Source organism: Aphelocoma coerulescens, chromosome 14 (assembly GCF_041296385.1).
Source record: "Aphelocoma coerulescens isolate FSJ_1873_10779 chromosome 14, UR_Acoe_1.0, whole genome shotgun sequence".
Taxonomy (NCBI): domain Eukaryota; kingdom Metazoa; phylum Chordata; class Aves; order Passeriformes; family Corvidae; genus Aphelocoma; species Aphelocoma coerulescens.
Window position 1 is genome coordinate 12330356 of NC_091028.1, and position 25381 is coordinate 12355736.

The 25381-nt window shown below is 45.5% G+C and overlaps 1 protein-coding gene across 4 annotated transcripts in view; it reads left to right on the forward strand.

Annotated features, from left to right (window-relative positions):
- TTYH3 (tweety family member 3) overlaps positions 1–24955 on the forward strand; it is a 74451-nt gene extending 49496 nt beyond the window's left edge. The window contains exons 8-16 of one of the 4 annotated variants that reach the window (XR_011155148.1): positions 6231–6286; positions 7581–7673; positions 7793–7885; positions 8624–8760; positions 10658–10834; positions 11724–11799; positions 13863–13964; positions 16111–19142; positions 19302–19354. Coding sequence is in view for 2 of the 4 variants with exons in the window: in XM_069029414.1 (XP_068885515.1) it covers positions 6231–6286; positions 7581–7673; positions 7793–7885; positions 8624–8760; positions 10658–10834; positions 11724–11799; positions 13863–13943 (713 nt within the window). In the remaining 2 variants the exon portion in view is untranslated. Of the gene's footprint in view, positions 1–6230; positions 6287–7580; positions 7674–7792; positions 7886–8623; positions 8761–10657; positions 10835–11723; positions 11800–13862; positions 13965–16110; positions 19143–19301 lie in introns of all 4 variants that reach the window. The other 3 variants (XR_011155149.1, XM_069029414.1, XM_069029415.1) reach the window with 3 other exon arrangements.
- Positions 24956–25381: the final 426 nt, after the last annotated feature.

Consider the following 25381-nt stretch of genomic DNA (forward strand, 5'->3'; position numbering starts at 1 on the left):
ATTCTGGTCAAAAGTGTACATGTATGCATCAGAACCACCTTCAGAACCTTTCTCCTGCCTTGACCCTTGGGTGGAAATAACTGATAAGATGGAATAACAGAAGTCCCTGGATTATTTTGCTTTAAATGTAGCACTCTTGGGTCATGTTTTCCTCTCTAAGTGACAGAACCACGGCAGTAGCAGTGTGCAGTTTGAGTTGTCATTTTTAAAACTTGCTCTTGGGTCTGTGTTCCTCAATCTAGAATACTTATTTTTATATCTGTTATCAATACTTTATATATATATTTTTTCTCTTAATGGTGGCTATAAATAGTAGCCTCTTTGAAGGGTAAGTGAATGGAAACTGCTGCAAAGAAGTATGAATTTCCTTTTCCATTATAAATGCAGTATTTTGACTGCTTTGTGTGTCCTGTTCCACTTAAAGCATGTGCCTGCATCACAGTGGCATCCAGCTGAAGCACTGATATATTTGGGGTTTGTTGCTCCTAATTTAGACTGAAGTGGTTGGTGAGGTGAGGGGTGCCTCCAGTTTGAACTTCACTGGGGCAAAGATGGCATTCAGAGCCATGGCTTAACAAAAAGGTGGTTGGGTGTCTGCCAGCAGAGATACAGTAAGTGCTGAAAAGGAAAAGTATTTTTAGGACTGAGTTTGCTGCTTAGTTACCAAAGTTAACTTTTTTCCCCTGCCTTCTCTCCCCCGATAGTTCCTTTATGTAGTTCTGTGTATGGTAAAACACAAATAGGCAATGACACTGATTTGTAAAAGGAGTGACTTGTGTTTTTTCTGGTTCTTATTTGGTGGAACCAGAGAACTTTTGCTGTGTGTGCAGAAGGTCTGTGCTTAGCCAAATGCTGTCTCTCAGTGTGCAACTGGCAGGAAATTAGGTATGTAGCTATGGCTGAGGGTGCAGGGATTGGAAACAGTAAAAAACATTTATGTCTGGAGACAGAATGTAGTATAAAAATACGTACAGATTGATATTGCAACCCTACATCTTATTTTTGGAATGCTGTATTTATTGATTTCCTGGGAAGGAGATGATAGAGCCAGGCAGTGCTCTTTGCAACAAAGAAATGTAGTGAGGGAAGAGAATGAGTGTTTAGCATAAGATGAACATCCTCTCTTGGCTGTGAAGGTGACAAAGATGTGGCTTCAGGTGCCAAGCTGGTTTCCTGGTTGTTCAAGGAAACAAGTGGGTCAGTGAGGCTGAGGGGAAATACCTGATGCTAATGCCAGCTGTGTGCTGTGATAAATTGTTAACCCAGATTAGCTCTGGAGCATGTTTGGTAACAATTAGATTGACCCTGGGAAGCTAAAGAAAGGCCCCTTTGTGCTACTTCTCCATTTCAGTTGTCCTTGGCTGCTGGACTCCTGTGGTTTTCCATTGATCAGTATCATTCATTGGGAGGCTAACAGGGAGTGCAGGGCTGACATTCCATCCCTCCTCCCACATTCCCAGGGAGTTGGCTCCCCCAGGGGAAAACAGGCTCTGCTCCTGCAGCACCACCGTCTAACAGTTGTTAGAGCTCCATAAATAAGTGATTGGGCCTAAGGGAAATGTGAAGAGGAGGAAGAGCAGGTGCTGCCACAGGTCTGGGTCGGGAGAGTGACCCCTCCACGGGCTCTGAGTGTGTCAGCTCCTGCTGCCAGGCACCCTGGAGCATTGGTGAGCACCTTTTCCTTTCTCCAGAAGGAAATCTGTCTAACTTCTGAGCCTGCCATTGCACCAGGCAGCTGCTTGGGAGAGGATTGAATCTTCTGTCTTCCCATGTGGGTTTTCACTGCTGTGTCATAGTTTATGATCAGGAAGTTATGGAAATAGCTCTTGGTCCCCAGTGTTGAGATCTTCCTGTGCATCTGAGCAGGAAGAAAAATGATGACATGAGGACTGCAGTGTGGCAATTACACTTTAATCCAAATAAAACCTGTTTAAAAGTCTGGAATAAGTGTTAGTATCCCTTGGCTGCAAATTGTAGCAGCTGCTTTGTGATCAGCTGAGCCATATGTACAAGGAGAGCGATGAGCTCCAGGAGACAGGGACAGTCAGCATCAATGCTGTCCTCTCAGAGGAAGAGGCCCTGTTTGAAAGCCCCTGGTCCCAGTGTTTTATACTCTCTGCTTTGCTGTCTCTGCTCCTTGGATGATGTTCTCTAACATTACCAGCAGTGTAGACACACCAAAAGAGAGTGTGAGTGGCTTGGAGGGGTTCAGGTATATCATGGAAGAAGACTGCATGGGGAGTTGTCACAGATGTAGGAATCATGTTTGCTGTGGGAATCACTTCAGCTGAAGTTGGGCTGAGTCTTGCTGAGGTATCTGCTTCTGGCCAGTGCTGAGGTCTGGCCTGCTGGGCTGGGTGCTGCCATCTAATTTTAAGTCTATGAAAAGCAATGAGTAATCCTAAGAAGTTTGGTAGTGCTGGGTCAATTTTTCTCTTTAATCACTATTTTTAGCTGTTGTTATTGCATACAATGTATTGTAAGATTCTCTATGCTCTGACATTCTGACTGGGACTGAGCCATCGATATTTGCAATATTTTTTTGCTGGTGGCAGTTGTAGTTTTCACAGAAAAATAACCAAGTTGAATACTTGGCAAACTAGTATGTTAATATTCCTGTTTATGTATTAATTGCTGTTTTCAAATCTAAATGGAATTAATGGAGCTGAGAATAATCTGATTAAGTGCATTATTACTGTCATGTTTTTAGTTAGAGAGATGTTCTTGTTTTGCAGCTAAATTTGTGCTGCAGTAAAAAAATGATGGGGGGAGAAAAAGGAGGCGAAGAACTTTAATGCAGGTTTCCTGGAGAAGGAAATACTTAAATAATTTTGCAGAAGAGGCTGATGTATGTGCCTAACTCATCCTGTATTCATTAATTGAGATAAAGCCAATGGAGTTGAACAGTGGCTGTATAATCAGCTCCTGCTGCTAGTAAAAAGACTTGGTGCAGCCAAGATGTTTATTTTCCAAGCAGGAGGCCATCTTCTAGTCCCATTCTTTTTCACTGATATTATGTTATTATCAGATGACTTGTTGCATAAAATTAAATAAAAAGGCACAATCTGTCTAAACAACAGGAAGAGCTTCCTCCAGATTCTCTTACCAGAAATGTGCATGGTGAGCAGCCACTCTCTTCATCCGAGGGAGCTGTAAACCTTGGGGGATGGATAATGGAGCCTTTTAGCTCCAGTCCAGCCGAGCTGGTCAGGCTGGATGCTGAGGCTTAGCTGCTGAGATATGAGCAGGGAGGGTTCTTGTCATGCCCAGCCTCCTAATTGGCCTCCCATTGATGCAATCTCATCTTAGAAGTCCAGAGCTGAATCAGCCAAAGCACTGACACCATCACCGCCTCTGTTTCCTCTCTAGAAGTAAGGTCAGAAAAAAACCTCAGGTGGGGCATTGGTGTCTGCACAATTACCTGAGCTCAGAGTACACTGCAGGAAAGAGTGTGTCCAAAGAAGTTCTCTTGAGAATCCTGCTGAGCTGATGTTGGCACTGATAAGCTGTTTTCCTGCCTGGTTTTGTTGGACTCCTGATTAGCAGAAAGCTTTGAGTGGAGGGCAGATGGGACAGCTACAAGCTCTTTGCTTTCACCGATACAAGAGTAGGATGTATCAGAGAAATTAAATGTTCTTCAGATACCTCCCTTTGCTGTCAGACTGGTGCCTTAGGGAAACAAAACTTCTGGTGGAGAACACATTACCTGGGCAAGAAACTCCAACCAAAACAGCTGCCTGCCTTTGACACCACAAGTGCTTTCTCTGATGATTGAACCCACAGAGACAGCCTCATCTGGGTGTGTAGGTAAAATGAGCACTGCTAAGAGAGCGCTCAATTAGGGATGAAGAAGAGCTGGGAAAAGCTGTTCTAGGTGTGAGGATTTTCTTTGGAACTAGGATCTTTTTTTCTGATTTCTCTCTACAGACCTTCTCACTGCCTTTTGGCAGGTGCATAATGCCATTTTTGCATTTTGGCTGGGCTTTGAAGTGAGTAGTAAGTCTCCATGGTTGCAGAAGCAGTAAGTAGTTCTAGCAGCTGAAGCTGTCTTTAGTAGGAAGCTCTACTTTCCTTTCTAGGAAAAACAGACTTTGCAAAAATAAAGCATTTCTGGTAGTTCCCTTCCTTGCCTTCTGCTCCCACAATGCCTGTGCACCAGGAGTGAGTCAGGAGGACTGCTGCTAGCAACAGCAGGCATGGGCAGCTGCAGATGTGACCCCACCTAACCCTTCTGCTATGAACTAGATTGCCTAAAGGCCAGCTTCAAAAATCAGATCAACCTTTAGGAATTTTCCTTGAGAGGAAAATGCATCAGAAAGATAATTATAGAAAGAGGCTGCCTGGAGCTGTTAGCAGAGTGCAAGTGATGGATTAGTGTAGCTGTTTTCTGGTCAGAAATATGAGACTTGGTGATGTACAGGATAACCTCCACCAGGTTTAAAACAGGTGAAGAGTCTTTCCACTTTTCCTGGTGGCATGGAGGCAGGGAGCATGGTCCTCTTAATTTCCAGGCTTTGCAGTACAGCATCACCTTAAGGCAGCTTCACTGCCTGTTGTAGCCACAGATTTAAAGCACCACAGCTCAGTGCAGAGGAGAGCTGCTCCTGATGGCTGTGCCTTTTTGGGAAGCGTGTTTTATGTAGTGTCACACTTGTCAGCAGCAAAGCCAGTGCTACCACAGTGATTCCTTGTTGATCCTGCCTTCCAGGGTGAAGCAAGGCAAGCACTTATTTCAGTGTACTGCTTTTTGCTTCGCTTGTAACCAGCAATCTTTGTCCTGGGCTTACAAGCTGTGAACTATGATATCAGGAACTCTCATCTCCAATCTGCCCGCCAGGGACAATCTAGAAGGCCCTCAAGAAACATTTCTAGAGCTCTGCATTAGCAGCATGTCATGCTTATTGCACTTATAAAGGCGATGTAAACTTGATACCACTGTGGGAGCTTAAGAGAAACTTTTAGTGGTTTGTTGGTTTAAAATAAATAGGTGACAAGATCAGAGCTCCTCTGGGTCACCATTTGTGGTGCTGTGGGTTGCTGTGCTGTTGTCTCAGTGCAGGTGTGTTTTAATCCTTTTTCACACAACCATTGTGTGTGATTTATGAGCCAGAGAGGAGCAGCCCTTTCCTTGGCTCAGCAGTTGTGGACAGTCACTTCTGTGGTCTGCCCAAAGTGAGGCACAAAGCAGTTCTTGCTGCCCTCCTGTCTGCCCAGAATTTGCTAATTGCTGTTTAGAGGCTTGGCTGGGGAGATGTAAGTCGTCCCAGAGAAAGAGTCGGTGGGAGGGAGATGGAGCAGCTGGCAGGAGCTGCCCCAGAGTAGGCTAATGAATTATAAATAACAGCTGTCAGGTTGCATTGGCAGCACACAGGGGCTGACAGGCTGTGTTGTAGCACTTGGTCTCCAGCATGCTGCCTTGCCGAAAGGTGCATTCAATATTTATGGGAAATATGGCAGAGTCAGGATACAGGCAGGTCTGCTTCCTGCACAGCTCTGCTTGCTTCTGCTTGTGCCTTTTACTGATTTCTGAACTGGGACTCAGCAGAATAGCTGTGCAGCCTGGAATATGCATTACTGAAAGTCACAGAGAGAAGATTAAAAAGAATGGAGGAAAAGGTGCTGGTGGAGGGGGAATGCAGAGGGTTTGTGTGTTTTAGGGCTTTTGTAGTCTTTACCACACCAACGTCACCCTTGATTTTGCTGAGCTGGCATGCTCCTATTCATCTGAAGAGGAACTGTAAATGTTTGAGGAATAATCTAAAGGTATTTGGATGATCAAGTCTTTCAGAGCTCCCTTCCTTGATAACATTATTGAGGATGGCAGGGGAAAGCCTGGTATTTGTAATTTGTGTGTGCTGGCAGTTGATGTAGTATTGTAGAGGGCTCATGAGGGCACCAGGCTGGTTTCACACACATCTGAATGAAGAGGAACACAGCTGTGTCTTCAAGCCTGGAAACAAATGATGCTGTTAGCAGAGCACAGTAACAGACTTATCTGGAAGTTTATGAGTGTCTTCAGTGTACTGTAGTTGGATTTGTCCTAGACTGATGTCTTGTCTTAGGTTTATGTGGTGGGTAGTGCCAACTTCTGAATAAAACTTTTTCTGTGTTCCATCTGACTTTAAGTGGAGCCAGACCCGTTGCCTATCACTGGTTTAAAAGCAATACAAAAATACTGCAAAGCTGGAATGACGTATCTGGCCTGACTTTCTTCTCTTGTGTCTTCCCAGAGACTCTCCGCTATTACATGACCTGTAGTGCTGGATACCCCAACCCTTTCCAGCAGGTGAGTGTAAGCACCCTACCTCCTTCCACCCCTGGGTCTCCTCATCCTGCAGGGTGTAGGTTAAGGGCTCTTGGTGCCAGCAAGCAGCCAGTTACAGGGTGTTTGCTCTAGGGAGCACTCTGGCTGCTGGTAAAGCTTTGGCAGCTGCTTCCCAGCTCTGCAGGAAGTGGCACTGTGGTTGAGTGAGGAGTTTTTTCCAACTTTATCACTACCTGCACAGCTTCAGGTCCAGGACGCCCCCTTAGAAGGGCCTGTGTGTAAGGTGGTGAGAGCCATGGCTTTGTTTGTGGTAGCTCTGTTTACAGGGCACTTGTCTAAGAGCAGCAATGTGGAGACAGCACCACAATTAATGCCAGGCTGGAAAACCGTGTAATTCCTGCTTTGAATCTCTTCTTGAAGGTTCTTTTGGGTTAAACAGTGGTGACACTCCACTCCCAAAATGCAGCCACTTCTGTGGGTGAAGGAGTGTTTTTCACAGATGCCTCTTAACAAACCTTTGAACATCCAAGGGATTTATCCTGAAGTATAAATGTGAGTCATTATTCTCTTGTGTGGGGGCAGAAGAGCAGCACCTGGGCCCATTCCAAACTTTGTCGTATGCATCAGAGGCCAGAACAGGCCCACACCACCCACCATCTGGCAGACACCAGCTGCTTCACCATTTATATTTAGGATTCTTTTTAAACCTTGTCTTCCTCTGTTTTAAAGGGTGGGGTAAGAACACTTCAGGCTGTGGTTTGATGCACCTCTGCCATCTGTTGCATTTCTGGTTGCTCCATGTACTCTCTGACATGCTATTGCATGTGAAATTCTCATGCTGCTTTAAAGGGATGTGAAGGCTGCACCCTAATACAAACAATTTCTACTGTTAACATTATGTCTTTCTTATCCATCTGATTTAGTAAAAAAATCCATCTGTATTCTGTGGTGAGAACTTGAATGCTTTGTGTCTTTTCTTTCTCCTTCCCTTCTGTCCTAGAGCCAGCCCCAGCTGTGTGTACATTTTTTGTGTATGTATTTTGTTCTTTGTTTGTGGGTTTATGTTTTTGGGTTTTTTTTTCCTTCTGGTTCTTCCCTTCTCCTCTTCTCTCTGTCTGTGCTTCTTCCAGTTTGGTAAAAGTCAAACTTAACCCTGTTGCAGCTGCACTCATGTCAGTTGGGACATCTTGAACTTGTACGATTCATACAGATGATGCTTCAATATTTGGGAAATAGGATTTCAGTCTTTTCCCAGGAGATCTGTTGGTCCATGTGGCCTGAACTGCTGAAACATTGCATGTTTTGTGTTGAGCAGAAGCTGTCAGGAAGTCACAAGGCTCTGGTAGAAATGCAGGATGATGTGTCGGAACTCATGAAGTCAGCGAGCAGAGAGCACCCCACCTCCAAGGTAACTCTCCTCAAGTTTGCTCTCCCTTTTCTTTGTGGCTCCCCTCAACTTTGCACAGAACCCAGGATCAGCTCCTGCTAAGCATTCCCTTGCAGTAATCACTAGCTTGTTGCTTGCAGGAGTATCTTACTCGGATCCAGGAGGTTTTGAATTCAACAGAGATCAACTTGCAGCAGCTGACAGCTTTAGTGGACTGTCGGAGTCTGCATTTGGTGAGTTCTTGGTAACTGGGCTTGAGCTAAGAAAGAACAAAGGGGGTGTAGAGCCTGTATTAGTTTGGAGTTCCAAATCTCTGGTGTGCCAGAAGAGTGCACAACAGCTTTTTACTTAGCAATTCCAGCAGAAAGGGGAATGAGAATTTGGATCAAGTCAGCTTTCAGTTTAAAGATCAACACAGAAAACTAGGTAACATGCCTTCATACATCTACAAGCTGCAGCCATAGAGGCCTTCAGGTTTGGGGTCTTTTGTGTACAGCAAATAACTTGTTGCCTTTCCCATGGAGTGCAGTGCCTTGGAGCTGCAGTGTAGCATGACCTTGCTGTTGTCCTCACTGCCTCTCTAAAGGCAGAGACACAGACAGCTCATGCTTCTGTTCTTGGGCATGGGACGTTGTGAGGCAGCTGAGAGACTTAATGAAAAATATCATATCTTCAGCTGGATGGATAAGTTTGCCTGGGCTGTTTATTTTTGTTCCTCTTAAAGTCTGATTGTGGGCAGTTGAAAATATTTCTGTGTCTAAATCCAAGCTGGTCTTTGTGAGGGGAAGCAAGGGTTAGATCATTTATGAAAAATACTTGAGTCCCTAAATTAAAATAGAAATATGCTCTAGAAAAGGGAGAGTGATGTCTCTGAGTTGTTTCAGAGAGTGTAGTCTGGAGAAGGGCTTTTGAGTTAGAGCTCAGTGTTAACTCTGCACTGATCAGGAAACTCTGCTCCTTTCTCTCTGCAGGATTACATCCAGGCTCTGACAGGCTTCTGCTATGATGGAGTGGAAGGCCTCATCTACCTGGTTCTCTTCTCCTTTGTCACAGCCCTCATGTTCAGTTCCATTGTCTGCAGCGTCCCACACACTTGGCAGCAAAAGAGGTACAGAGAGGGTTTAGATCCTGTAGCACTGTAGAGCTCTTTCCCAGTGAAGACTGGCTGGATTTGTGCCCATGAGCATATGGAGCTCATTCCCACATGATCCCAGGAGTGTGAGGGATGAGGCTTTATAAGCACAGGTCTAACAGAAAAAAAAAATTGTTGTGTTTTGCTCTGGCTGTGGTTAATACTAACATCTGAACCTTATTTTACTGGAATATTCTGTGTGCAGAGTATTCAGCACACCGTAGGACTGTGAGTCAAGTCAGATGAATGATTATAGCTCTAACATAGAGGTAGTGCTTGAACTTTTGCTCTCTCTGAAGTTCTTATTCTCTTATGTTGCTTTGAGGCATTTGTTTTACTATGGGGAAGAGAATTAAAATAAGAAGCAGTTTACACTTGCCTTTTTAGCTTTGCTCATGCTGAGGTGACTGGTTTGCATAGATAATTGAAGGCAGGAACTGTCTTGTCAATAGCATGAGCAGGTGAGACACTTGCAAATTGGAACTGGTGTTGATGATAACCAGATTGATCAGTAAGTCTTTAGCAGACCTCTTCACTGGCTGGCTGCTGCACCACATGCAGCTGTTAAAATGGCATTGAGTTTCTGCTCTTGCAGAAGAGCAATAGACTGCAGCAAAATCTCTTCTGTGGTCCTGATTTTTGTGGTAGAATAGAACGCCCTGAACAATAGCAGGAAGCCAGAGCTGGCCCAGCATGCAGTGCCCACAGAGAAGTGGCCTTGGGAAGTGTCAGAATAGCCCTTGAGAAAATGGCTGGTTCCTCACCTCTTCCACAGGCAGCTGCAGAGACCTTACCACGAAGAGCACAGCAGTCTGCCTGCTGGAAGGAGAAAGGTTTACCCAGTGGCATGTCTTGTGCTGCCTTCCCTGTGGGCTGCTGCCTGCCCTGCCAACCCCAGCAGGCTCAGGCTGCTGCTGTGAACTGAAGGGTTCCCTCTTGCATTCCCTGGAGTGCCATCTCTCCCCCAGCCTCCCTCTGGGAAGGGGAGGATGTTGTACTTTATTGCCTGTAAGAGACTGTGCAGGCTGCAATTCCCCGATCTTCAGTGCCACCGTGTGGTGCAGAAGCTGCAGGTGATGTTTGGGAGGTTCTAGTGATGTCCATGCTGTGTAGAACCTTCACTAGCTTTGTCAAGCACAGATTAAATATGTTTCAGTTCTTGGTGCTCCACCCCCTAATTAGGGAGATGAAATAGCAGTGTGTATTATATAGGAGGGGCAAAAGAATACTATGGGGAGGCAGAAAGAACCAGCAGCCAAACAGTTCTGCTCTCCGTTGGTTTAAAATCCTGGCATTTTTGAGAGGATGAAGCCTTTAGACACAAATTTTGCAATTTAGTCTCTGTAAAGACATCTGTGATTTTGCTAGAAGCTGAAGCAGACCCTTTGCAAACAGAATGGGAGTTCAGAGGGGTCTACAGAAGACTTATCCTTAGGAGCTCTTTGCACATGTCTACAAGAAATGGAAGGACACAGATTGCAGTTCTGTGGGGTTCATGGCACTACCTCCCCATTGCCTCTCTTTATTGTTTGTTGGGGTTTTTTAGTGCTGTATATTTTGGGATGTGTATCCATCCTTAGGTTGTACAACTGGGCACTTGCAGACCAGTGCTGTCTGCCAAGCCCTGAGAGAAGCCTGCAGGGGGGCTGGAGGGGATCACGCAGTGTGCACCTCCAGATGGGATCTGTGGGAGGTCTGAGTCACTGTGATGTGGGCTGTGTTTCACACTGCCACCCTGAGGCATCCCAAACGGGTATGAACATGGAGGTGTGGAAGATGACTGGGAGGTTCCTAGGGCTACCATGGTTTCCTGCAAACCCCACATGTGGGGTAATTGTAGGGTTCTAGGAGGAACTTTTTCTCCTTCTTGCAGAGGCTCAGATGATGATGGGGAAGAAGAATCAGCTGCTCAAGGGAGCAGACAGACACACGATAATCTGTACAGAGTGCACATGCCCAGCCTCTATAGCTGTGGGAGTAGTTATGGCAGTGAGACCAGCATTCCAGCAGCAGCACACACAGTCAGCAATGCTCCCGTCACGGAGTACATGTGAGTATCCCCACAAGAAGCTTCTCCACACTGCTTCATTCTCATTTCTGTTGGCTCAAGTGCTGCAAGGTTGGCACTTCTGACCAAGTGGTAAAAAGCGATGAAGGATTTTGTTTTCTGGTTGGCATCAATGGGAGAAGGGAATAGCTTGAAAGTGCTGCACTAGAAAGAGTTTTGTTAGCGTGCTCCAAAATGTGAACAGCTTTGTGCTCCAGGACTCAGGAAACTGTCTAAAGAAAAGAAGTAGGAAAGTATTGTCTGGGCTTCTTATTACACAATGATTCTTATCACCAGAAGATTTAATTCTTCAGATGGAGCAGTCTTGCCAGAAGTCTCCCCAGAGACTGAGAGCCAAGACAAAATCTGTGGGCTCTCTCTTTCTACAGTATTTGCAGTCAGCTCTGACATCTGTTGCAGTTTGGAGCCACCTAGTCCAGGTGGGATCTTCAGAGCTTTCTCCAGAAGTGCCTAACCCTGGTTACATTTGGACTATCATCAGGGTCCATCTTTTTTTGGGCTGCCACATCATTTTGTTTATCCCCTTAGACGTTGTCCTCATTTTATCTCCATTTCTGCCACTTGGCAGTTCTGATGCTGCAGGGAGGCGGATTTTCACAAAGACCTATTTTTAAATCACTTGATGTGATTCATTGTGGGCCTGTCTGAGTAAGAATGTAAAAATAGTGCTCAATCTGAGGAAAATGATGATAGTTTTATGCCCTTGTCTGAAAAAGGGGGATCCACCTGGCCTGTAAGAAAAGCTTTGAAGGAGACTGACCCGATACAGTAGTTCTGGGGGTGAGGATGCTCTGTCCTGTGTCCCCATCAGAGACTGTCCCCAGAGAAGCATGGCACGTGCCCCGTTACCATGTGTGTCTTCCTTTCCTAGGAGCCAGAATGCAAATTTCCAGAACCCCCGTTGCGAGAATACCCCGCTCATTGGCCGGGAGTCCCCACCTCCCTCAGTAAGTCTCTCTTTACTGCTCTTCTCTGCTTCAGCAACTTTGGGCAATACACATTTGCCACTCCTGTGTACTCCCAAGGGAGCTGATTGTGCAGCCAAACACAGGATCTGGCCCATAAATGGCAGCAGCTTGAGTAGACAAGCCATGTCTCACCTGCCATGGAGAATAAAACCCTGCTATGCTGCTTTGGACATTGCACATGAAAAGACTAAAACTCAATCAATTAACACTGATAATCCTATGGGCCCAGTCCTGCCACCACTGAAGTGCATGAGTATCTTGATGGGTGACTTCAGCAGGATGATTCACTTGCATGCAGTGTACTTGCTATCTGTGGCATTGGTTTCTCAAGTTTAAAAAGAAACTTGTTCAAACTGTAAATTCAGAGTTATTGCTGAACCTCTCTCCTTAATCTGCCCTAAAGAGATGGTAGGATGAAACCTGTATTTTTTTTTGTTGAGATTTTTTTTTAAAATCTTTCTTTCACAACTGTTTTGCTTTCTTTGAAATCTATTTCTGTATTTAATTTCCTATGGAGGAAAAAAAAGAAACTTTCATGGAAGGTTTTGGTATTTGGAGTGGCCTGATAGCCATTTCTGTACAATGGATAAAACATGGGCTTGTCTTCATGTCTGGGTAAGAACTAAATTAATCTTGCCCTCCCTCACTGGATCCTGTAAGCCTGATTTGCAGCAGAACCTGGAGAACATGCCATCCCACTGCTCACTAACTTGGTGCTGTGATTACAGAGGATGAGTAGTAAAATGCCTAATGATCAACCAGTCTTCAGGTATAGGTAAAGAAAATACTCTGTGGTGCCTGGGCCAAATTGATGGGAAGGGGAGGAAGAGGAGGTTGGCGGATGAAGGTGTAGGAAATGTGGTGGAAAAGAGGGCATCACATTCATGGTTTCATTTCAACAGGACCAGTTCATCTTGCTGTAGAGGGAGTGGAAATGTGCAGAGTTGATCCTTGTCTCTGTCCTTGGCCAGACCTCTTCCACCCTCCCCAAAGAGGTTTCCTGACCCCTGGTGTTCTGATTGCGAGCTCTGGTCTCATTGTCCACTCTCAGCAGAAGCCCTGACATGCTGCACTGCTGGTGTTTCACAGGGCAGAAGGGCACTGTCCCTCTGGTACTGCCAGGGCACATGTTTCTTCAATGTCTGGCTTCCCCTTGCCCTGCAGCTCTTCTGCTTCAGAAAAAGCACATTCCCTTCCATGGGGCTGTAGTGAGGCCAGAAGTTCCCTGGTTCTTCAGTAGCTGTTTGTGTTAATACCCTGAGTGGGAATCTGAGTCCTGGTGCCTTAGGCTAGGGTTTGGGAGTAGATAAAGATTTTTTTTTTTTTTTTCTTCAGAGTAACTTGAACTAGCAGCCATCAGTGTGGGCTATGGGGAAGTGCAGGAGCTGGGGAGGATGAGGGAGCAGCACTGCACCCATAGAAAAGGGAGCTTCTCCCCAGACGACACAAGGAACCAGGCTATAGGATAAATGTGTTTCCTGGAGGGATGTAGTAGGCAGTGGAGAAAAGAAAAATACTGTCTATTCTCATATTGGCAGGCAACAGGGAAAGGCTTTTCTGGGATTTTCGTATTTGCAGCTCTCCGTAGCAGGTGGCTGAGACTGTACTGAGGCAGAAGTGGTAATTTTTCATAGCAAATTGTCTGTGGGAGGAGAGAGATGAAAAGGGAATACCAATGCACACATCCCTCCTCTTTTTGGGAGGGAGGAGAGGGAGATAACCATCTGAGTAGGTTATGTCCAGTGGGTAGACAGAGCTGACCTATTCCATTTAGCTTTCTGTGAACAGATGGTGAAAACTAAGATGTGATGATCCTGCTGCATTGTTTGTCCGTTACTTTTCCTGGCTTTTTGTTCGTTTGTTTGTGTTTTTCCTTCTCTCATTCCTTCTGTTTTCTCCTTCTTGCCACAGGGATATTCCCTTAGGGTTGTAGAGCCCACCTTGTCGCTGACACACACCACAGTTTCACTTGCTTGCACTGTGTTTTTCATGCACGTTGAGGCTGCACTCTCTTTTTCTCTCTCTTTCTTGCGTCATCACAGTTGTATTTGGCTGCCATGGACAGTAGCAGCCATATGAGCTGGCAGCTTAAGCCCTCGGACAGTGCACGGACATACTGGTAACAGCGCCCGCAAATGGAACAGGTACTGCAAAAAAGGTCCTTCTTGCTCAACCCCTTCTCCACTCCCAACCGCTCCCTTCATCCCTGCACTGTTTATCCCAGGCCAGTGCCTTTTATTTCTTCACATTCCTTCCCTCTGCACCTCCCACCCATTCCCTCCTGCCAAGGGTTAAAATGAAAATCCGTTTTGGCTCTGGTGCAGACTCAAGGAGCAGTATCAACCTTCTAGAGGCTTCTGGTGCACATTGTGAGGGTTGCAGGTGCCCATGCCTTGCAAAAGCTACCTCACAGCAGCTCAGAGTCCACACTTGAGAACAGCTTGAACACCAAGTACCGAGTGCTCAAATGTAGAAATAAGCTTGCACTTCAAAAGCAGAATAGAAGTTCTCCCATCACAAGAAGCCATTCTCTAGAAGCAAAGAGAACCTATTTAGCAGGACTTCAGTCAGGAATGGTTGTCTTAATTCAGCTTTTGGCTTTTCTTGAACCCCACTGCTGTTCTGCTTGTCCTTAATAGTCATAAAACCATGTGCCCAAAACCATCAATACCAACCTGCAACAAGCTTTTAACTTATTAGTAGGATTTTTAATTTTAAGCAGTCCTGAAGAGGTACTGTATTGCCTGTCAGATCTGTGTGCAGCTTTTCCTTTTATCCTTATGTTTAAGGTCAGAAAGGAGCAAATTTTAAAAGAAAAGCTTCCCTAAGGGTCCACATATAATCACTAAGATCTGTTTCATTCTGTTTCAAAACCTTTTACTGTTTTGTTTGTTCTATGTGTGTCTGAATCATCCCATCCATGTCCCACAGACTCTGTGAGCAGGGCCCTCCTAGTACCATTTCACTGTCTGAATTCCTTGTGGGCTGTAGTTGCTGGTGTTCTCCAAGACAGACAGTGTTTCCTCCCTCATGACGAAGCCACACGCCCACAGAAAGAGGAGGTGGTCTGCATTTTTGGGGGTTATTAGCTTGGTTAAATGCAGGGTATGATTAGGGTTACCAGAAAACTCAGGTGGTGTGAAGAACAGTGCTCCTTCAAGGGAGCTACAGCCCTGCAGTGACTGGAGGGTGTTGGTTCCAGTGGGAGCAGGGAGCCCGTGGCTTTTGGCTCACGCAGTCACTGACTTGCATTCTCTTCCCAGAAATACGTGTCCATAAAGCTGCTGCCGTTCCTTCTTCTCTGCTGTTCTTGTTGGCACTTTTGTCAGCCTTGCACTGGGTTCCTTTCTGTTTTGTTGGTGCTTGGTCTGCATCCCTGCTGCCCCTCGCTGCCTGCCTGCCTGCCTTGGGGCTGCTGGGACGGGTCTGGATCGGGTGTCTTGATGCCTCTGCCGTGGTGCATGAACGCAAACAACTTTGTCTGGAAGCGTGGTGCCAGCACCCTTGAAAGGCTCACAGCTTTCTCCAGTCTTAGATCTTGCTAGGACTGCTCTTGGGCCTCAGCTTGTGGTGGGTTTTCTGCTTTGTTGTTCCTGCAGGTGGTATTGTAGTGATGTTAGGTGGATCTGTTCCATGAAATAAAATATTGGTGAGGGTGGGGAAATTCTAGGGCCTTCATTCTAGGCTTGAAATCCCTGGGTTGAAACATGACCTGATCCTAGTCTGCACTGTCTTCTGTTTATCTATGGTCCCACCCGAGATTAATGTGGCTGTCTGAAGGGCTATGGAAAAGGGACTGCATTCTTTCCAAGGCTTTAAAAACAAACAAAACCAACAGAAGCTCTGTTCTTTTGACTTGAAAAACTTAAGTTCCTTTGAATTCACAACCCCCTGGCTGGAATTAGCTGTTTCCCTGCATCTTGTACCTCCCATACATAATAACACCAAACCCTGTGTTTGTGTGTGTTTACTGTGCTCTAGCTGTTTGAGATCAACCTTTCAGAACTTGAATCCAGAAGCTTTGGTCTTTATTGGATTACCTGAACAGCTCTGGCAGGAAATCAAAGTCAGGGTAGCTCGAGAGAAATACACGTGGGTTTTTAACCACAAATAGTAAATGGTTTGTACTCAGTCATGGTTTCATATGGTAAGTGATCCTTCAGCATAGCTTAGTTAGCTGTGAAGTACTCATGGAGTTCACAGCAGTCAGTAGAATTGATGGCCTCTAAAACGAACTGATCATTCCCTTAATTTTTTTTTTTCTGCAACCAATGATTCCTTTGTGCCCAGGCTATGTGTGTCAAGTGCCTAACTAGTATCTGCTGGCAAACCACACCTATGAAAGTTTATACCCTCAACAAGGCTGAATGTGAAGGAGAGACTTTTATTTTCTTTGGAGAAATACAAAAATAAACGTGTGTGCGCTCAGCTGTGTTTGTCGGAGCTGGCTGGTAAGTGACTGAGAGGTGCTGTGTTGAAAAGCACAAGCGACCAGCAGGAATGGTAACAAGAACTCTTTCAGGTGCCCTTCTTAGGGAAGCTGACAGTGAGGTGGAGGTATGGGTTGAAACTTGTCCTCTGTGCTGTTTTTGAAAGGGTAAATGAGGGTGTAGAGGCACATGGGTACTTCCAGTGAGCGTGCTGGAAGAATGACTGAATTGTGTGTGTTCTTTAACCTTCTATGAAAGCTCCTCTTTAAAGGAAACTAAATGCAACTGTGAACCTGACAGCTGTGGGCCTCAGAGAGGAGTCCAAGACCTCCTTGGTCTGAATTGTGCTCAAGCTTTTTGTCTTTAGAATCACTTTTTAAAGGAGTTAACGACCTAGTGATTTTTTTTTTTTAACTCAACTGAAGACTCAATTAATTTTAACTATGAATGATATAGTTTGGTTTCATATCCAAAGTGGCAAGTGTCTGCTGATACATCTTCAACTGCTGGCCTGTCCAGATGTTGGGACCTGTGTGTTCCACAGCATCTTTCCTCTGCTTCCCAGCAGAGGATGCAGAGAAGGACTTGGAGGAAGGACTGCAGCATGTGGAGAAAGCACTTGTACATGGAGGGTGATGCTGTGACTGGGATCCAGAGCACGCTGATAGAGCTGTGCTGGTGAGAGGTGCACAGTGAAGTGTTGGCTCTCTACTGCCAGGTTTCAATCATACTTATCATGGTCATTAAAAATACCCTTAACAGAAAGAGTAACTGGTTCAGACTGTACTGGGAAGAGGCACAAAGGTGCAAAAATCCTGAGTTAAGGAGAGAACATCAGCCCTAACTCTGACTACTCTGAGTTTGTTCCTTGTGGTGTTTTTGCAGGTAGGTTTGAATGTAAAATACTCTCTGCTTGACTGTCCAGATCTTGTGTTCCTGGTTACTTTGTTTTAGTGGCACTTAAACAACTGTGGGGTCTTTTCCTTTTGGAGGAAGGAGGGAATCATTTTCAACTTCTCCATCCATGATAGGTGTATTTTATACATCTTTGAAATGCAATTCATCAAGTGGTCTTTCTTGATTTTAATGCTTTAAAGAAAATTTATATTGCATGTTGTGTGCTGAACCTTTATGACATGTCCAGAAAGATTCACAATAACCTTCCATTATCTGAGATTTTTTTTTTTTTCTAAATACTTCTTACAAAACTTTAGCACCTGGAAAAGTTCTCTGTTCATACTCATCTCCTATCACATGTCACTGTAAAGAATGCAAATGGAAAATGAGCAATCAAATGCATTTTTCCTTCTAAGACCCTCTTCTTAGCATGAGGCTTGGCTGGTAATTTCAGCATTGCACTACCTGAAATGTGCCCTACTTACTCTATCAGAAAGTTCTTTGGCTTCTAAACCTCTCTGAGCCTGTTGGGTTATTCTCCTATCTGTTAATAACACCCTAAACTTTATTTCTGAAACAGTAATCACATTTAATAAACTGTATAGATTGTTGTCCTTAAAGTAGCTCAGGTTGCTATTTTCTATCTTTTGCCTTCTCACTGACAAAAAATACATCTTAGAAAGAAAAGATGTACCCTTTGTCTTCTAAATATAGATACCGTTTCTGGGCCAGAGTTTTATATTAAGATCCATGTTCTGCAAAAAGTTTTCCAATTATGGAAGACACTAAAAGCTGAGTGTGCAAATAAGCCACAGGTGTCTTCATCTTGTGCTGATGGGATCAGCTCTGCCAGAGGAGCAGTTTCTCTCTTCCATTGTGCAGAGGTTCAACCCAGGTCAGTCTTTGAAAGAAAACTGATAAAATACTGTTAATTCTCTGAAAACCGCCATGGACAGCTGAGCTTTTGAGAGCCTAAAGATGCCTCATAATGTTCTTTCCCAGGGGGCCAGATAAATCATACCTCCTGGTGTGGAACTGCCTTTCAGTTGTCTCTTTGCCAGCTTAACTGGCTATTTTATGTGGTTCAGTTTAAGAGGTGATAAAAAGTCAGTATGCTGAAGAGCACTCTTGGGAAGTAAGCTGTGGATATTATAGAATTACTCGAGCTCCAGAGGGTATAAAAAGAGGAATGAAATGTCTGTCCTCATTGCTTGGTTGCTAATATCATGGTAGCAGAACCCAGAAAACATCGAACGCATTGGCGTAAAGAGGCAAAGTTTTGTTCTTACTGCTGGATATTATTTATGTGGTTTTCAGCTCATTATTCAAAGCTCAATGACGTTATCTCAGTAGCTTCTGGGAGCTGTTTTGGATTAGCTTGCTTAGAATAAAAAAAAATGAGAACAGCACCACCACTCCAAATTGAACTAACCTTCAATCTTTCTGACTTGCTCTTCTCACCCCCACACTGGAGTCTCATCTGCTGCTGCATGGTGCACAGCTTGGATCCCAAGCCACAGTGGGCTGTCACCCACTTGCTGATAACTTGCTAATATCATCCTGTTTGGTGGCAGCTTGATAGGGTCTGTTCTTTCTTGGGCATAAATTGTTTTGTTATTCCTCACTTTTCTTTCAAGCTGCCCATCTGTGGCATGTGCAGTCTTCTGATGCCCTCATTGCTATAAAACACAATGTGAAGATGCAGTGAGCACCCATTTTCTTTTCAGCCTCCTTTTCTGGCATGGTTGAATGCAGTAACATGACTAAGAGGGGATGAAAATGTGGGGTGGGTTTTTACATCTGCATCATTCCCATTTCCCTCTCTTCTCCCAAGCAACGTATGTCATGTTTTGACTTAGTGACTATTGGATTTCCTTCTCTAGAGAGCTTGGATAAATCGCCAGCACATCTGCACTGACCTGGCCAGCACCCCTGCAGCAGACTGGCAGGATTTTACTCAGCATGAACTATGCAGTGACTTGTGAAACTTTCCTTGTAAGACTGAGCCAGCAGCTCCTTGAGATGCTTGCTGTAAATACACACCGTGTTATGCTGAGAAGTGGTAGAAATCTGTGGTTCCATCGTGACATTAGTCACTCTGACTTAACTTTGTTTGTTTGTTTTGTTTTTTTGTCTTGTCTTTTCTTTCTCCAGTACACCTCCAGCATGAGAGCCAAATACCTCGCCACCAACCAACCTCGTCCAGATGCTGGCAGTGTGCATTAAAATGAAAAAGCAAAAGCAAAAAAAAATCAAAAACAAAAAACAAAACCCACACGTGCAGTCAGACTAAACAATGTGCCAACTGCTGTGCCCCTGTGCTGTCCTCGTAGAACAATCCTGCTGTTCTGCCCAAAATCCAGTGCAGCTCCTTCTGTTTCTCCAGTCCAGACCACCCTTCCAACCTGGTACCTGCCCACTGAGTGGAAGCTCCTTTTGAATTTAAGCCTTCACCTTGTTATACCTGATGTGAAAGAGAGCAAACGTGTGCAGGCAAGCAGCTGAGAGCACCGGGCAGGAAACTGGGCCAGAGTAGCCTGTCAGAAACAGGTGGTGAATATCTTCTGCCCCCTTTTTCCCCGCTTCTGTTCCAAGAGGGACTTGGTGAAAGATGGTGGTAGATCTTCTTCACTTCTGCAGTGGGACCAGCAGCCTGTCAGACACCACAGAAGCAGGACTCAGTGCCTGTGACTGGTGTGCAACGAGGGAATGCACAGTGTCTCAGTGGGAATCCTCTGGTCCACTGCCCTGTGTGAGGGAGGAGGGAATTCCTGCCTCATGGTGTCACTGCATATCCGCTGGAATTTGCTCTAGAAGAGCAAACCATTTCACTACCCTGGTTAGCTTTTTTTTTTTTAAGTCCATTAAGAAAATGCCTTTTTCTTTCCCACTTTATCTATCATGTGAATTCTTGAGGAGGAGCAGGGGGGCCCAGCACCAGTTAGTTACCCTGTCTGTTGCTCTGGACCACATCTCTCTGCTCCATCAGGGAAGCCCAGGTATTTGCAGATGGCCTTCTGGGTGCTGCCTTTCCTAGGCCGACACAGATCAAACAGGAGCCAGCCACTCACTTGGTGCCAAATTTTTCCAGGGAAAGACTCATAAGACTTCATGGGAGGTATTTTTGCACTAAAGGGTTTTGGCTCTCTGATGCTAGATCTTATGGGACAGTCAGTTTGCAAAAGCAAGAGAAACTGGAAGCACCAATGGATTTATAGCAAATGCAAATTCTCCCTGCAGGAGTGACCTGTGAACTCTGCTGGACTTTCTTTTTTCCCTTTTTTATAAATCATAATCTGCAGCACAGGGTTGCTGAAATGGCATTGGAGGTTTTTGGAGCCTCAGTCCTAACATACTCACAAGAATTGTCAGCGTAATCTTCTGTGTTCTAGAGTCAGAAACCCTGGACAACATTGTGACTGTCAGAACATGTTTATATTTTATTCTGTTTAATTTTGTTTAGCTTTTGAAGGCACATTGCTAACCACTATCTCACCATACTAATGCACATGTAAGGCATTTTCTAGACGTGAGGCAGAACAAGGCTTGCAAAGGGGCAGCTGGGTGCCTGCAGAGGGCAACATCCTTCACTGGTGCTGTACTTCCCACTGAAGAGCAGTGCTCCAAAGGGCACTGACAGCTTCCTGCTGGAAGAGGAGACTGCCTCTTGGGAGGTACTGTCAAGTACTTGCCCTTTCAGTAGGGTAACTGATGTTCCTTTTTGTCTTTTTACCTCTTAGTAGGGGCATCTTAGCAGAGCTACTGAGCATTATATTAAATAACTGGCAGAGGAAATTGAGTGGGAAACATCTCTCAAACTGGAATGGACCCAGTGGCAGAGGCAGTTCATTGTCACCTCAGTGATGTTCAGACTCGGTGTCTGTTTACCACACGTTTGCTGTTTGGAGCACAGAATTACCAATCTGCCTTTACTCAAGTCAGTTGCCTTCTTGCAGTGAGGTGGGAACTGCTCCTGGCAGGCAGCTAAACACGCTCATGGGATCTGCTGGGGAATGGTACCAGCTCTGTGGCAGAGCAAGCTTTGCGACTCCTCTTAAGATAGAAACCACTACTAAACTGCAAGGCCAGCTGTTACCATTCAGAGGAGTGAGAGACAGGGAGGAGGCATCACCATACAGCCAGGAAGAGAAGGTTTCGGAAAAAACTTCACACTTCAGCATAAATCTCTGGAAGCAGGATTTTCTTGCTCAGGACTGCATATGCCCTTTCAGACACACTGGATGGGCTTCACATGAAACATACCTCTGTTTTATCAAATAACAAGGGCAGGGAAACGTGGTCACAGATGGTATGGAGGGACACTGTGGCTCATGAGCCCCAGGGTTTCCATCCTGTCTTAGAGCCTACCAGGAGATGTGGCTGTACAGGGTGTGGTGATCTTGCAGGGCCCCAAGCACCCCCAACTGCTCTCTGGGGGGAACCCCAACCTTTCCCTCACTTTGAAGGAAGAATCAAGAGCCATATAATCCTTATTAAGACTGAGTTGTTCTGCCATCATCCCTCCTTGCAAGGATGTGCTCCAATTGCTAATCGCATCATCAATTTTAGGGGACCTGCCCTGAAATCTGTGGCCCAGTCCTACTGGTGGAAGGCGAGTGTTTTGGAGGCTGAAGGGTGTGGGGACCCCTGTGAAAACAAGTGCTTCTGTGTACCAACTTCTTTGTACACAGAATGCACCTTGAACCTGTGTGACTGCACTTTGGGCTGGGTCTAAATTGCCACAGTGGCATTGGCTGTGCCACACAGTAGCAGGAGTGAGCCAATGCCTTTGTTTGCAGCATCTAACGGAGCAGCCACCTTGACCCGCTTCCTTCCAAGGTTTGGCATAGCCACTTCCAACAGCCAGAACAACTTCTGACAGTGTTTGGGGCTCGCAGCAAGGCACAGCTGTGGAGATATGTGCTCTGTGACTTCAACATGTAACTGGAAAGAACAATATGGAGATAACATTTTGCTCTCTGGAGGCCAGCACAACGTGACTGCGGTGTGAGCAGTGTACCTGTGTCCAGCCAGCACTTCCTTTACTTGACATGGATATTGCACTTTTGTAAAGCACCCTGGAACTCTGCTGCCCCGCTGCATGCTGTGCAGAGCGCTGGATAGGAAACACAGACAAATGGGTTTCTTTTGGTTTATTATTATTATTACTACTTTTTTTTTTTTTTTCCTTTTTTATTTTACTGGAACCTTGAGCAACAGTGTGGCATTTCTGCAGGCTGGTCTGAATGGATCTGCTGAAGAACAGATGGCCTTTGCCTATTTTTATGGCTGCGACATAATCAGTCTCATCCATATGGTCACATTTTGTCTGAGGAGGGGACTTTGAAAAGCCAAGATCTCCCAGACTCTGTGCCTCCCTCTCGGGTGAACAGCAGGTGCTATCTGGCGAAGACTCATCTGTTCTGGATGGCATTCATGGTTGAGGGAGTCCAAACTCTTCAAGCTGCAGGAGGTAAAGCTGTAGAGACTTCTCTCTCTTCCATCGTCTCTCTCTGTTTTTAATGTGACAAAATGCCAAGGCCATATCACTTGGTGTGTCCCAGCTGACCTTATCGGACATTTCTCATGTTACTGGTTGCTAGAAAAGGGTCCAGAAGTCGGGGGAGCTGAGATTGGCCTCTGGACACCTCGCTGACTGCAGAGTGGATGGCAGCTTGTCCGGTTGAAGGTGACTGCATTGGTGAAGACACTTCATGTTACTTTTTCAGAAGCACAAATGTGGTCATTGGCTTGTCTGGTTGGCTTGGTTTATTTCCACTGCATCATCATGTGTGAATGACACTTTCTTTTAGAACTGAGAACTCTTCCAAGCACACAAACATCTCCACAATGTGAAATGTAAATAGCATGTTGGACTCTTGTGTCCAGTGTTCAAGACTGCATTGTAATTGTAAAGGAAATCAAATCAAGACTTGGCTGTGAATTTCTTGTGCTGTCTTGGGAATTATAACTGTAGTGTTTGTATCCTGTATGTATTATTAAACTGAGTTCATTTTGTGTGCTGATAAAAGGGTTCAAGCTAAGATTTTTAGCGTGCATCCATGTATCCAAATGTGAAGGATGGAGTGCTCCCTTCCCCTCCTGTCCTTTTTAAGTTTTCTCCATTTGATAGGTGTTGATTTTCCGTGTACAGTCATCTCAGCCAAGATGCAAGGGATGTTCATTTGAGTGCTTTGAGGGGGACACAGTGCATGGGGTTTTAAGTGATCCTTAGTTAGGATTTCCATAGCAGTTCCCTGAAACTACATGAAAAGTTTGGCCTTTCTGAGAGTTAAACCATTTCTCAGGGAGCTGCTCAGCCATTGCTCATGAGAGCTTTGGGTGCTACAGGGGCGCACCCAAAAGAGAGTGCGAGACAGGAGTGGGTGGGTGCCCATCAGAGCAAGGTCTAGGTCCCTGTGGGAGCAAACCCAGGCTTCACTTCTGGTGCCCCCTTCTCTTCCTCCCAGCAGCCACTGAAATACCATTCTGAGCCCTTTGAAGAAGAGAGAAGTGTCTTGGTTTGTTGATCCTCGCCACCCCCCTGATTCAGGAGGAGATGAGGTGGGTGGGTTTCCCTTAGCTCAGGAGAGGAGCTGTCTTTGAAGCACTTCCTACCTGGGGTCCAAGGAGAAGCCAAGGTCTTCCCCAGCTTGGCAAGTGTGCCAGTGTCACTCAGTGAACATCTCTGGGTGGGAGGGGAAAAGCCCTCCAGGGAGGTACCGAGCAGTCAATCCCATGCCTTGAGGCAGAGACCTGACAAGGCTTGGTTTGTACCTCCTTTCATCACAGCCTGCTCCCCTTTTCCAGAAATCGTGTGCATGCTCTGGATGGCTTCCCTAGGCATTCCAGGAGGCCCAGCAGAAGCGTGGGATGTTTTGGTAGCAGTTCCTAGATGGCTGACAAGTGGTTTGTGCTTTCAGGGGGGTGTGGGATCTCTGCCAAGCCATGATGGTGAGCGTGCTGCCCAGCTGGGAGAGAAGGGATGGGTTACTGGTGGCCTGGAGCTCCCGGGTGCTCGCCCAGCCCCTGTGGCTGCATGAACAAAGTGGAACATAAATTGATGTACAACCAGAAAGTTCAAAATACTCCTTTCCTAAAGAGGATAACTGTAGCATGAAGCTCTTAGGTGCTCTGCATATTTGATACCACATCGCTCCTCACTATGCAATTCCCAACTCCTTCCTTCCTGTTCCTCCTCTAATCTCACACCAAGACTTCTCCAGTGGCCTCTGCCCAGGAGGCTGCTGAAGTCCCAGAAAAGCCTCATTTCTTCCATTGTCCTCTGCACTGGGTGCAGCTGCCCAGCCGTCACGTCGCGTGCCTCAGGTCCCTTGGCAACGGGAGGCCCCATGAGTTTTACTCACATCATTCAGAGGGAAGTTTATTTTCTTGGACACTGTGCACAGAAACCTAATGGTGAACATGTACCTGGCCTTTTTGTAACTTCTCTGTTTTGTTTTTTTTTTTTTTTTCTTCTTAACCATAATGGTTGTATATCATACCACTTTATATACATATATAATATATAAATATATATAATTTTTTTTTTAAACTTTGGACCTGCTAGTTTCTTTCAAGTGTTCCTGCACTTACCCAAAATGTTTTTAAATTGTGAGGATTAAAGAGGATTGAGCCCATTTTTGTATCTTTACTTTTAATTCTGTAGTTCTATTGATTGTAACGTAGCTATTTTTTACTGTAACTTTTTGGTTTGCAAATACTAAACAAAAAAACCTAAATGTAATTTCTGTGGTTTCTATTCAGCTTGGGTTTCATGTTTTAAAAATAAACAATTTAAAACCATTGTTCCTGGTTATTGATTTGTGTTTTCTCCCAAAGTGGGCATGGGGCTGGGCTGGTGGCTGCTGTGGGGATGTCCTTGTACCTGGAGGCAGAAGATGCTGGAGCAGCCATGGGACACATCAGCCTGGGAGATGTTCTCCTGTGCCCAGTGTGTTTTAACCCCTTGAGCCCCCTCTGCTGCTTTGAATATTTGCCACTGGAGCAGCAGCAAACACGAGCGGTTCATTATCACCAGCACAAGTACAAGAAGCATGGAAAAATCCCCGGGGATTGTGCCCCACCAGCTCAGCCCTGTCAAAGGCGTTCCTCTTTGGGAGAAGATGAAGCTCAGCGTGGGCTCACCTGGCTCAGTGCTGCCCCAGGGTATGGTGGGTTTCTTTTTAGTTCTGTTTGTGCAGCTCTCTGATCACAGGCCCACCACCGCATCG